Source organism: Cheilinus undulatus, linkage group 14, assembly GCF_018320785.1.
Source record: "Cheilinus undulatus linkage group 14, ASM1832078v1, whole genome shotgun sequence".
Lineage (NCBI taxonomy): Eukaryota > Metazoa > Chordata > Actinopteri > Labriformes > Labridae > Cheilinus > Cheilinus undulatus.
In genome coordinates, this window is record NC_054878.1 from 2,159,171 (window position 1) to 2,171,825 (window position 12,655).

Consider the following 12,655-nt stretch of genomic DNA (forward strand, 5'->3'; position numbering starts at 1 on the left):
TTCTCTGAAGCTTTCTCTCTTCCAGTACAGTCCATGTCATCTGCTCTGTTTCAAACATCTGGTTTCTAACAAATAAAGACATCATTCTTTTTGGTATTTTTGTGTCTGAAGCCAAATCTTCTGTTGAGTGGCTGACTCAGGGATTAATAGCTGCGTTGCTGTGTAGTGGATATCATTTTTGTGAGCATGCTCAGTATCCGTGGGAGGATTCAAAAGGAAGGTATGAGTGACGACACTGATGATCTCTGGGTCTGCGCGTATAAAAGTGAGCGCTCTCCCAGTGCTGGCTGTAGTGGAGGAGACGTCACAGCCATGGCTATCTGCTGGGAGCAAATATGAGGAAAATCTGGAGGAGGGGAGCAGAGCAGCACTAGAGGTGAGAGCTTTCAGTGATTTTATATCTGGAAAGTTTCTCTCTTTCTGACTGGAATTTTACTTTCTCTGAATTTTGACTTTTCTCAGAGTCTAAAAATAAAACTTGTGTTTAAATATTTCTTTCTAGTACCCTAAGCCTCCTCTGTGTCTAAGTAGTTCTAAGGTTTGCTTCAGTTTTGAATGATTATTTAACCCAAGCTAGGCTAACATCTGTCTTAGTAACAACACCTGAAAAACAACTGACACAGAAAATGCTCCTGCATTATGTTTAGCACACCTTCCATGTGATATGACAGGGGTGTCAAACTCAAATTGAGTCAAGGGCCAGATTTGCTCCAGTGGGACGTCCTGAGGGCTGAACTATTTGGTCCAAAGGCTGAGATAAAAAGTCCAAAAGGGCAAAACAGTAAATTCAAAGTCAAAATCATTTCTAAAAAGACAAATGTATGAGAGTCAAAAATTCAAATTGTGAATTTAAAATATTAAAATAAATTCAAAATATGACTTAGAATTTTAAATTGTGAATCCAAACAGTCAAAATATGATATAAAAAGTAAAACTTAAGAGATGAAAAGGTCAGAATATGTAAAACAAGTTAAGATCTTTTTCCATCTTCCTGACTTTTAATCTAATAATTTGCTTTTCATGTTTTTATGATTTAACAAGGATATTTTGAATCATCAAGGTGAAGTTTGAATTTTTATACTGGAGGAAACCTGCAGACCTCACACCAGTGGGACAGTTATAATAAAAATATGATCTGATCTAGCAGGCCGGGTATAACGGTACAGGCCAGATTTGGCCCACGGGCCTTGAGTTTGACACCCCAGTGGTAGTTTTACTTATTAGTTTAGCTGTTGCTCCATAAGGCCATTGAACTGGACTACTGTCCGGTCATACAAGCACAAGGGGAGAACCAGTTTCAGCATGTCTGCATCTGCTGCCCCGTCAGGTTAGTCAGTATTTGGCGATTAAATACAAGAATATTTTCAGCGTTGGGAGCCGAGGACTTCTGTTTTTGTAACTGTGGCACAGAATCAAAGATATTGTTGGATTTTTCCAGCATTGTATCAGGCGTATGCAATAAGACAACCCTTTTTCATTCACAGTTTCCAACAATGTTGAATAAATCCACCTGGATGGCCCCGACCGTGGACCCAGAGCTGGACCCATGCAGTAACTACACTCAGGCCTGGCTTTGGCTGTCATCCCTGCAGCCCACCTACCTGGCCCTGATCAGCGTGGTGGGGTTGGTGGGAAATGGCCTGGTTGTCTGTGTGCTCTGCCTGCAGAGGAAACCCTGCAGCGTGGCTGACGTGTACCTGGGAAACCTGGCAGCGGCTGACCTGGTCATGATGTCGTGCCTTCCCTTCTGGGCCGTGACCATCGCTCGAGGCTACCAGTGGGAGTTTGGCGAGATCCTCTGTAAGCTGGTCAATGTGGCGATCTCCATGAACTACATGTGCAGCGTCCTCTTCCTCGTCCTGGTCAGTGTGGACCGATACCTGGCTCTGGTGAAGCCAGTGAGCTGCAGCCGTCTGAGGAGGGTCTCCTGGGCTAGACGTATCTGCGTGGGGATCTGGAGTCTGGGCTTCCTTTTCACTTTGCCAACATTGCTCTTCCGAACCATCGTGTTTGTAGACGATGCCAGCGTGCATGCCTGCATTCTGGCTTACCCGCACCCAGCATGGAGGCTGTATCACAACATCACCAGGAACCTGCTGGGCTTCCTAATCCCTGTTCTGGTGGTGACTTACTGCACTCGTCATATTGTGGCAACTCTGAACGACCGTGGAGGTCTCTCCAGGGTCAAGGTGGAGAGGAAGGCCACAGACCTGGTCCTGGCTGTCTGGGCCGTCTTCCTCCTCTGCTGGACACCTCACCAAGTGATGAGGTTTCTGGACACATTGGACTACTTCAAGCTGACTCCTGGATGTCTCTGGGGTCACATTCTGGACATCGGCTTACAGCTGTCCACATATCTGGCATACAGCAACAGCGCCATCAACCCCTTCCTGTTTGTCATCGTGGGGAAACACTTCAGGAGACGAGCCAGAGAGGTGTTTGGGAGAGCAGTGAAACCGTGGTCAAAGGAATCGACCAATCTGACCGTGAGCTTCACCTCAGTCAACAGGCTGAATGAAAAACAGAGGATCAGCATTGAAACGCTGGATAAATCAGTGCTGAGACAAACTCTAACATAACAGAGAACTGTGAGGACTCTGCAGCATAAACTGTGACTCAAACATGAAGTATTAGAACATTAAACTGTGATTATTTAAGGAGAAGTCTGCAATAATATCTCTCTGCTGTGATAAACTCCAAAGTCTCAGGAAACCATGATGCAAAAAAATCTTCTGACTGTGTCATTTAGGAGTTATTGTGCATGATGATATGTGTATTAAAAATATTACAGTGCCAATCCAAAACAGTGAAGTCGTTTATTTATTTATGCTGGGTTTGACAGTTTGACAAAGTCTGAGCACCTGAAAGTACAAGAATGAGGTCATAATATAACAGGAAGAAGACTATGGTCATGTTTTTAAGAACATTTAGTTGTTACTATTTGGTCAAAAGATTAAAAGAGCGATTCATCTCAGAATTTCTCTTGCCAATCACAATAAACTACATCACTGTTGTCAGATTTCCAAATTCTAAATAGGTCATTTTGGATTTTTCTACTGTTATAAACTCTAAGGGGGACTGACTTCCTGTTTGGATACAGACCTGCTTTAACAGGTAGATAATTCCTCCACTCTTTCAGACACATACGGGTGTTTGGTCAAGAGAGCAACTTTGCTTGACAAATATGGATTAGACGTAACCTGGCATGCCAGATGGATTTGTTTCACTCATCCATCTGGTAAACCTCTCATACACAGCGTTTAGGGAAGGGCAGAGCGTTTGAAAAAAAGGTGATTGGATGAACATTCTGTCTGTCATATCTTTACGGGCCAATCAGAGTAACAAAACGTGTGACATAGCCACTACCAAGTTGTGCCCGTACCAAAGGAGTAAACTCCATAGAGAACTGCATAACATGAACCATGGCGACTGTAGACATGTCAGTACACGACTTTGGTCGTTTTGTTTTTGAAAAGAAAACGACTCACTGCTGTTCTTTGTTCTTCTTTAAAGGTCACATATTTCACCCCTTTAAGACAAGTTTATATGGGTCTCAGAGGTCCCCAAAACATGCCTGTTAAGTTTGTTGCTGAAAAAACACTTTAGTATTGGACTTCTGCGTGTCTAAAAACCACTCTGTTTCAGCCATTCTCAGAATGAGCTGTTTCTGTGTCTGTGGCTTTAAATGGTAATGAGCTGTTTGCCTCCGCCTCTGACCACACCCCTCTCAGGAAATGGATGTGGCTCACCTGATGTTACAGACACTTTTACCCAAAGTTTAGGACCTGACTGGGTTTTGGACCATCAATCTCCCAGACCGTAGTCAGCAGGGTGACCCACTGAGCTATCCAGCATCTCAGCTGGTGGCTGAGAGGAAGATCAGTAGAGGAGGGCGGAACTTTCCTCCAAAAGGGGGAGGGCCAACCAATCCTGGGGGCAGGTGCTTATTCCCCATGTGAGGTCACTAGGCTTAAAATGTGAGAACGGCTTGTTTCAGCACACATTTTCTGGAAGGTGGAGAAAGAGAGGGTGTAAGGGAATGGATTTTTCTGGTATTTGAGGGGATTGTGGACAGCCCAGGGGGGAATATTTCGTTAGAAAAGCCTGAAAAAGTGATTTTTGCATAATATGTCCCCTTTAAACGTAGAAATGTTATCAAGTTCTGATTAAACTGGCCCTTTAGCAGCATCCATGCTAATGTCTTCCGCCATCTGCACCGGCCTCTTGTTGCTGCTCGCTTACATCACGACCCCGCTGCCCCTGAAAGTACTGTCCCTCGTCACTGATTGGTCCTGTCACTTTCCGGGCCCAGACAGTTCAGACGGGAGCTTTGCAAGATGAACTCACCAGTGAGAAACATGGAAACAGGTGGATCCATCTGCTTTGCAAGGTTAGATTAGACAGCTGTTTCTGCACAAATATGGTGAAGCCATGTTGTACAGTGACCCACACGACTACCATTACATGGAATATTAAAGCAGGAACCCAAATACTTGTTTATCAAGTCCCAGAGTCATTGAAAGGAGTCTGAAAGGATTGTTGAAGTTGGTGAGGTCAGTCCACATACTGCGTGTTCTGCCTGATGTAAAACATGCATTTAAAACCCAAACTTACATTTATTCTAAAACCTGATTCTGTTTTATGCAGGTAAACTTCTGTCTGTCTTCAACAGGTCAGTGCTCTCACCTTAATGTTGTCCAGCATTTCAGTGAGCCAGTCTTTACCCTTAACGCCTGTTGTCGCATATTTGATACATACTTGTATGAAACCTCTATCTGATCAATATGCTCAATAAATTATTCAAAAAACTTCTGAATACAATCTGATAAATGATAAAAATGCCCTCAAGTGGATTATTAGTTACCAAAAACACCTAATGAATGAAATGAGACACTAAAAATATATTTGTTAAATTTCATAGGAATTTTGATTTTTTAAATTTCAGTAGAAAGTTAAATGAACATTTCAGTTCCAAAAAAATTAGTCTCATATGTTATTTTTCGTGGTTTGGGAACTTGGAAAATGAATATTTGGAAGTCCTGTCTTCATTTTTCATAAAATGGCAGTTGTCCCAGGTACCTTCATCACACTGCTTCTCCTGAACTGTATGTCATTGTGGTGTGACTGGAGTAGCGCTCAATGGCAGTGTAGGCAAACACAGTTCTGACCTTTTTGTCTCAGAAACCTGACTTTAACCTCAGAATCCTAACCTTTTAGCAAGATTTTTAAAAAGATAAAGTTGTGTGGAAACTCAGAACTCCTGCTTTAATCTCAGATTTCTGACTTTTCTATGAAATTTAAAAAAAAATAATGTCTAAAGTCAGAACTCTGGCTTATTTCTAATAATTCTTTTTGTTCTAATAGTTCTATTTTTTCTGAGACTAAAAAAAGGAAGGCTGCAGATGACAGTCGAAACATGTCAAAGTAAAAACATCTACAATAAATTGGCTGAAAAAAAGAAACCCAAGTAGATTATGAGACTAAAAAAATGTGTCTAAAATCAGAATGCTGATTTATTTATTTTTTATTCCTGGAATCTGAATTTCATCTCAGAATGACTTAAACCTGGTTAAAATCTCAGAATTCTGACTCTGATCTCGAAATTCTATAATGAATGAATAAATGAATGAATGAATAAATGAATGAATGAATACATACATAAGTGGCCTTTATCCCTTTTCTGCAGAGAAACCAGGAAAAGTTCAATATAAAAAGAAAAGGTAGGAAATTCTTTGAGGATGCACAGAGAACAACAGGATAAGATGTAAAGGAGGTTTGAGGGTTAAATCTTATGATGCAGGATGTTTTTTCTTTAAATTCGAGTTCTGGTGCTGTAACAGGATACCTCCTCCCTACTCTGGTCTCCGGCCCACTAGGTGGCGCTGTGCTCATCTAAGTCACGGTTGCGACTCGTCAGTAAAAAGAAGGAATGGAGGACGGATTTCACCACAGGCTCTCTCAAAGTGGCTAAGCTAACGCTAGCTGGTAGTAATGTAATGTTCACGTCATTTGTCCTTTTTGACTCTTGGATGTGTGAAAATGTCTGAGTTTAAAGCAGAAGAGAAGCCGCAGAGAGCAGGTTTGTTTTCTTTCCACTGCTGTGACGTGTTTCCTGCTAATGTTTGTAGCCTTAGCTTTAGCCTTTAGCTTTAGCCTTTAGCTTTAGCTAACGTTCATGGACTCAGTAGTTTTAGCCTCAGCCAGCTCCTGGATTCAAAGACCCTTTAGACTGATTAAGGAAAATGTTTCATGTCGTAGGTGGAAGTTTAAAACCATTAACTTTGTTATAGATGTGATGATTTAATACACAACCACAGTGTCCTGTTAAAAAAAGGAAATTAAATTATAAAGCAGCATTCAGACATAAAGTAATTCAAAGAGCTTGACTGAGTTAAAACGGAAAATTGCATGCATTAAATATAACTTTTTGCAATGAAGATAAATACAAAGACATAGACTACACAACGGTAGAAGCATGACAGAAATGCAGGAGTTTAGTTTGTGCATACATCCAAAACCTGGTCCAAAGGGGTTGGTGGATTTAGGGCCAACAGATTCTTAATAAGAAATGAGAAATCAAGAAACATGCCGATGTCTAATTACTGTTCAAATACGGGAAACAAAACATGGAATAAAACTGAGTTGAACTGACAGTCACAAAAGTGTGTTTTTGTTTCTGCCTTTGCGTTTTCATTTTCAGAAAAAGAAATTGATAAATTGGTTAGCTTAATTTTTTATCTTCTTTACCTTTTTCTTTTTGTATTCTCAACAAAAATGATTATCCTAATGTCTGCAGCAGGTTACAGATAAAAGAATGTTACAGTCCCATTTTTCCAAAAGTAAAAAAGAAAAACGACTTGGAAACTAAACACAAGGAACAGAAACCAGATAATTCCTTTTTAGTGTACAATTATTTTTTAGTTTCCTATTTGATATGAATGCCTGAGAGGGCCAGGTGCGCTTTTTTCAGGCGCTTGTTTTCCTATTTGGAGAACAGCTTGATTCTTGGTTTTGGATTCCTCATTTCAAATTAAAAATAATTTTGCTGTAAAAATTCACTGACACAAACTCACTTTGATTAAGGATCTTGAAGACATTTCACCTCTCCTCCAACAGCTTCTTCAGTTCTTGTTTGTGTGCACAAACAACAGATCATTGTGTATTGTTATATAAATTTACCTTTTTTCATTCAAGGGTGTGTTAAAAACAAAATTAACAAAAAAAAAAAACATACAGTTAATGAATTGTAAAGTATGATTTGCAGGTTTAAGTAGGACTGACATATTTACAAGTCTGTTGAACATCCCTTTAAATTAAAGCACATGAAAAAGTTTCATGCTGTCATGGCACAAAATACCCAGAGGACTTAGTTTTGCTGTTGCATTCCTATGTTATAAGGTCATACAGTGATACAGTTATACAGTTGTTCTAGGAACAAATATTACAGAAAAAAAAGACAAAAACTGAGAGAAAAATCTATAAAATGTATTTAAGACATAGAGGCAGGAATAGACAGAGCCAGGGTGAAAAGCCTAGGCTAAAATCCCCCCATGCAGTCACGGGCTGTATAAAAACTTGGTCCTGCAGTGTAACTGCTTTGTGTAAGGGGCTTTTAGTCTCTAATTTAAGGATGCATTTATTTTATAAGATTTCTTCAAACTATTGTTACTCAACCCTGCTCAACCAAAGAACCAAATTGTTGAAAAATACCTTTGCAAGAGCAACAATCTAAGTGGTGAAAAATGACTTAAACAGCTTGAAATAGCGATAAAAAAAGTTAAAGGTGGCTTAAATGGTCAAAAAGCAGCAACAATGGATGAGTAGGGCAAAAATGGGGAGAAAAAGTGGTAAAATGGTCAGAAAGCAGCAAAAATTCGTGAGGAGTGACAAAAAATGGGTTACAAGTAGCAATAAATGGTCAAAAAGTGGCAATAAAAATGGGTGAAAATTGACTAAAATGGGCAAAAAGCAGTCAAGAGTGGCAAAAATGGGCAAAAAAAGGGAAACAAGTGGTATGTAATGGGAAAGGTAGCTTAAATGGGTGAAAAGTTGTGAAAAGGTCAAAAATGGTTGAAAAGTGGCAAAAATTAGCAAAAAACATGAGTGAAAAGTGATTTAAATAGGCAAAAAATAGGAAACAAGTGGTATTTAATGGCAAAAGATAGCTTGAATACATAAAAAGTGGCAAAACAATGGAATAAAAGTGGCAACATTGAAAATGTGGCAAAAATAAGTGTCAAAAATGGGCAAAACATCGAAAAAGGGGTATGTAGTGGCAAAAGATAGCTTAAATAAGTGAAAAGTGGAAAAAACATGGCAAAAAGTAGCAAATGTGAAAAAAGGGGCAAAAAAGGAAAAAGGTGGTATTTAATGTCACAAGGTAGCTTAAATGGGTGAAAAGTGGGGAAAAGGGGTTTCTCTTTTCTTAGGTTTTCTGGGGGAATGATATTCAAAATTAAGACATAAAAGAGCCACAAATAATCACGAAGAGCCACAAGTTGAGTATCACTGCTCTCACCAATAGATGCTGATTTTCTTTCTTATCTGATTTTGTTTTACTGTATCTTGCAGAAGCTCAGCAGCTGCTGGTGAATAAAGGAGAGTTTACCCCTGAGAAGCAGGAGTGGAGCTCCAGTATGGACCAGGAGGACTCTGAGCCCCCACACATTAAAGAGGAACAGGAGGAATTGTGGAGCAGTCAGGAGGGAGAGCAACTTCAAGGACTGGAGGAGGATGATCCCACCAAGCTCCCATTCACACTTGTCATTGTGAAGAGTGAAGATGATGAGGAGAAACCTCAATTCTCACAGCTTCATGAAAGACAAAGTGACCAGATGGAAACAGGAGCTAAAGGAGAGGATTATGAAGGAGCAGAACAATCCAGCAACCCAGATCCAGAGACACATTTACAACCAGCAATTGAGGTCAAGACTGAAGACTCTTCAGAAGCTGAGACTGATGACAGTGAAGATTGGAGGGAGACAAGAGGTCATCAGTCAGGTTCAAGCTCTGTGAAAAACATAAAAACGAAGAGACTGAAAACTAGTAAAAAATCACACAGCTGCTCTGAGTGTGGTAAAACATTCAAAGCAAGACAGGATCTGAGCAGACATATGAGAACTCACACAGGAGAGAAACCCTTCAGCTGTTTAGTTTGCAGAAAAAAGTTTTCCGTAAAAGGCTCTCTAAGCAGTCACATGTTAGTTCACACAGGAGAAAAGCCATTCAGCTGCTCTGTATGTGGTAAAAAATTTAACCTGAAAGGAAACCTAACCACACACATGAAGGTTCATAAGGGGGAGAAACCCTTCAGCTGCTCAGAGTGTGGCAAAAGGTTTAAAATAAAGGGAAATCTGACCACACACTTGATGATTCATTCAGGAGAGAAACCTTTTAGCTGTACCAAGTGTGAAAAAAAATTTACCCAAAGGTCTGGTTTGGCACTTCACATGGCAGTTCATAGAGGGGAGAAACCCTTCAGCTGCCCCAAATGTGGTAAAAGATTTTCCTGGCACAGAAATCTGACTAAACACATGTTTGTACATATGGAGGAGAAGCCCTTCAGTTGCTCTCAATGTGGAAAGCAATTTGGAGAAAAAAGGATTCTAATCAGACATCAAACAGTTCACACGGGTGAAAGAGCCTTCAGCTGTCCTATATGTGGTAAAGGGTTTTCACAAAAAGGTAATCTCAAACTACACATTCCAACTCACAGAGGAGAGAAACCCTACAGCTGTACTGAGTGTGGTAAATCGTTTAGTAAAAAGGCATATATGACCTCACACATGATGATTCACTCAGGAGAGAAACCATTTAGCTGCACTGAGTGTGAGAAAACTTTTACCCATAAAGCTGGTCTGGCATATCACATGGCAACTCATGGAGGGGAGAAACCCTTCAGCTGCTCTGAGTGTGACAAAAGATTTTACCATAAACAACATTTGAACATCCACATGATTAGTCATACAGCTGAAAAACCCTTTTGCTGCTCTCAGTGTGGAAAACAGTTTGGAGCTAAAAGGCTTTTAGAAAGGCACAATAAAGTTCACACAGGGGAGAAAGCCTTTGGTTGCCCTGATTGTGGTCAGAGATTTGCATTAAAGTATTATCTGACACTTCACATTCTAAATCACAGAGGAGAGAAACCCTACAGCTGCTCCGAGTGTGGCAAAACATTTAAAGTCAAGAGCAATCTGACCCAACACATGGTGGTTCACACTGGAGAGAAACCCTTCAGCTGTTCTGACTGTGGTAAAAGTTTTAGCCACAAGTCTTATTTAAAAGTTCACATGGCCCATCACAGGGGTGAGAAACCTTATAGCTGTTCTGTTTGTGGCCAAAGATTTTCTTGGCATCCACAGTTACAAAGTCACAATTGTGTTGGAGGTCAGGTGTCAGAGCCTGAACAAATCCCAACAGGGGAGAAAAGTGAGATAGAAAGAAAAGCTCATGGAGAGGACTGTGGAGGAGCAGGACGAGGATCTTGAAACCAGAAAGACATTTACAGCCAGAGACTGGGGTCAGCACCTTAGTCTCTTCTAAGGCTGTGGCTGAGGACGGTGAAAACTGGAAGCAGAACAGGGAGCATCTTTCAGGATTAAATTCTGCTGAACAGAAATTGAGAGATCAGAGACTGAAAGAAAGTCACACAGCTGCTCTGAGTGTACTTAAGCATTCAGACAGAAGTATGGTCTCAGCACACATGTTAATTCACATGAGAGAAACCCCTCAGCTGCTCTCTTTGCCAAAAGAAATTTTACCTGAAAGGGACAATGGGCATTCACATGACGATTCACATGGATGACAGACCCTTCAGCTGCTCTGTATGCAGTAAAGGATCCACTCAAAGTCTCTCTTGACAACTCATATGGCGTATCGCAGAGGAGAGAAAACTTACAGCGACCGTGTCTGTGACCAACCACTATTATGACATTCACAGTTACAAAGACACAAGTGTGTAAGAGGTCATTCTTCAGATTTTCATCAAAACCAAACTGAGGATTTAAGAAAGGCAAACATAGGAGCTGATGGGGAGGACTGTGGAGGAACAGAACCATCTTGGATCTAGAGAGACATTTACAGCCAGACACTGAGGTCAAGACTGAAGACAGTGGTGATCAGCTGGAGACGATAGATCAGCCAGGTTTCGACTCTGAAAAACATTAAAAGGAACAGAATGAAGACTGATAAGAAATCAGATCCCTGCTTTGCTCATAACAGGACCTGCCCAGGTTTGGATATATGTAAAACTTTCCCCACATCAGAATCACAAATATTTATTTATACAAGTCCAAATCAAATCAAACTGTCCAAAATTAATTTTTGCTCTTAAGCCCTAAATAACTCATGTACAGCAGCAGGTTTGAGCTCGAAAAAGCAGCTGCTGGCATCTTCCATGCACCTTCTTCATCTTCCTCAGCACACCAATGAATCAGGTAGTGTGTCACTCCTGGGTCATTAGTTGCACTGCTAACATTTACTAACTACTAAGACTATGATGTAGATTATATTCTTATTTATTTTTTATTTTTTATTTGGTGAAAGATTACCACCTTTGGACCAGAGCAGTAGTTCTCAACATGGGGCTGGCACTCAAAAGTGGGTCACTGAGCTGTTTTCAGTGGGTCACTGTTGTGTCCCTGGGGATAAAAATGTCAAATGTTTAGAAAGTAGAGAAAGTGTAGATAGACATGCATCCTTTACTAAGTTTTGCCATGATAAGAATATAATTTTTGATCTTTCATGAGAACCCTAAGCTGGTTTTGTCATTACCCCTTGTTAATTTCTAGAAATCTCTGAAAAATTACCAACATTTTCATGTTGTCCTGATGTATGCATGCAATGATAGGCAAAGTATTTGGACACAAAATAGTTCTGGTGTGATTAACTCATCTTAACTGAAAGCCCATGTTCCTTCATCATTTATCTTAATAATGAGAGTAGATATGTATGTTTGGCGTACTCTATGAAAGTGTTAATTTCGTCGACTAAAACTAAGACTAAAAATGTTCCTCTACAGCCTTTTTTCCATGACAAAAACTAGACTAAGGCTAGCAAAAATAGATCTTTCATGACTAAAACTGACTAAAACTAAGTTTAGTTTTTGTCAAGATGACTAAAACTAGAGTAATGTAATGTAGTTTTCATCAGACATTCAAAATCTGGGATATTCTCCACTGTGGGTAAATCTGTCAAGAAACAATGCATCTGTAGCTCTTCTGCCTCTCAGCTGTAGAAAGCAGGGACCCCAGGTTTGGCAGAGTGCGGAGAACACACTACCATGATTTGGTACTAGATTCAGGCAAGAAAATAAATGCTTGGACTAAAAGTAAAGACTAAAATGCGGGGACTTTGATGGACTAAAACTAGACTAAAATGTTTTGAGTTTTCCTTGACTAAAACTAGACTAAAACTGAAAAGGGTAGAAATGACTAAAATGTGACTAAAACTAAAAGACATTTAATCTAAAGACCAAGACTAAAATTAAAAATAGCTGCCAAAATTAACACTGCTCTATGATGTAATTTAATGGTACTTAGTAAATATTGTACATATTTACTGAATGAAAGTCTGCTTTAAGCAAAAGGACTGTGATTAGATATTCAATGTTTAATATTCTGTTCTTAAACATCATTTGTTCCTTTTAGAGATACAT

General features: G+C 39.9%; 2 protein-coding genes across 2 annotated transcripts; both read left to right on the forward strand.

Moving 5' to 3' along the window:
* Positions 1 to 302: 302 nt before the first annotated feature.
* On the forward strand, positions 303 to 2,707 carry si:dkey-63b1.1 (B2 bradykinin receptor). Its single transcript, XM_041805965.1, has 2 exons — positions 303 to 376; positions 1,485 to 2,707. The coding sequence occupies exon 2, from the start codon at positions 1,494 to 1,496 to the stop codon at positions 2,577 to 2,579; it is 1,086 nt and encodes a 361-aa protein (XP_041661899.1). The 5' UTR covers positions 303 to 376; positions 1,485 to 1,493; the 3' UTR covers positions 2,580 to 2,707.
* Positions 2,708 to 5,941: 3,234 nt separating this feature from the next.
* Positions 5,942 to 11,684, forward strand: LOC121521954 (gastrula zinc finger protein XlCGF57.1-like). Its single transcript, XM_041806173.1, has 2 exons — positions 5,942 to 6,079; positions 8,572 to 11,684. The coding sequence occupies exons 1-2, from the start codon at positions 6,040 to 6,042 to the stop codon at positions 10,485 to 10,487; spliced, it is 1,956 nt and encodes a 651-aa protein (XP_041662107.1). The 5' UTR covers positions 5,942 to 6,039; the 3' UTR covers positions 10,488 to 11,684.
* The last annotated feature ends 971 nt before the right edge of the window (positions 11,685 to 12,655 follow it).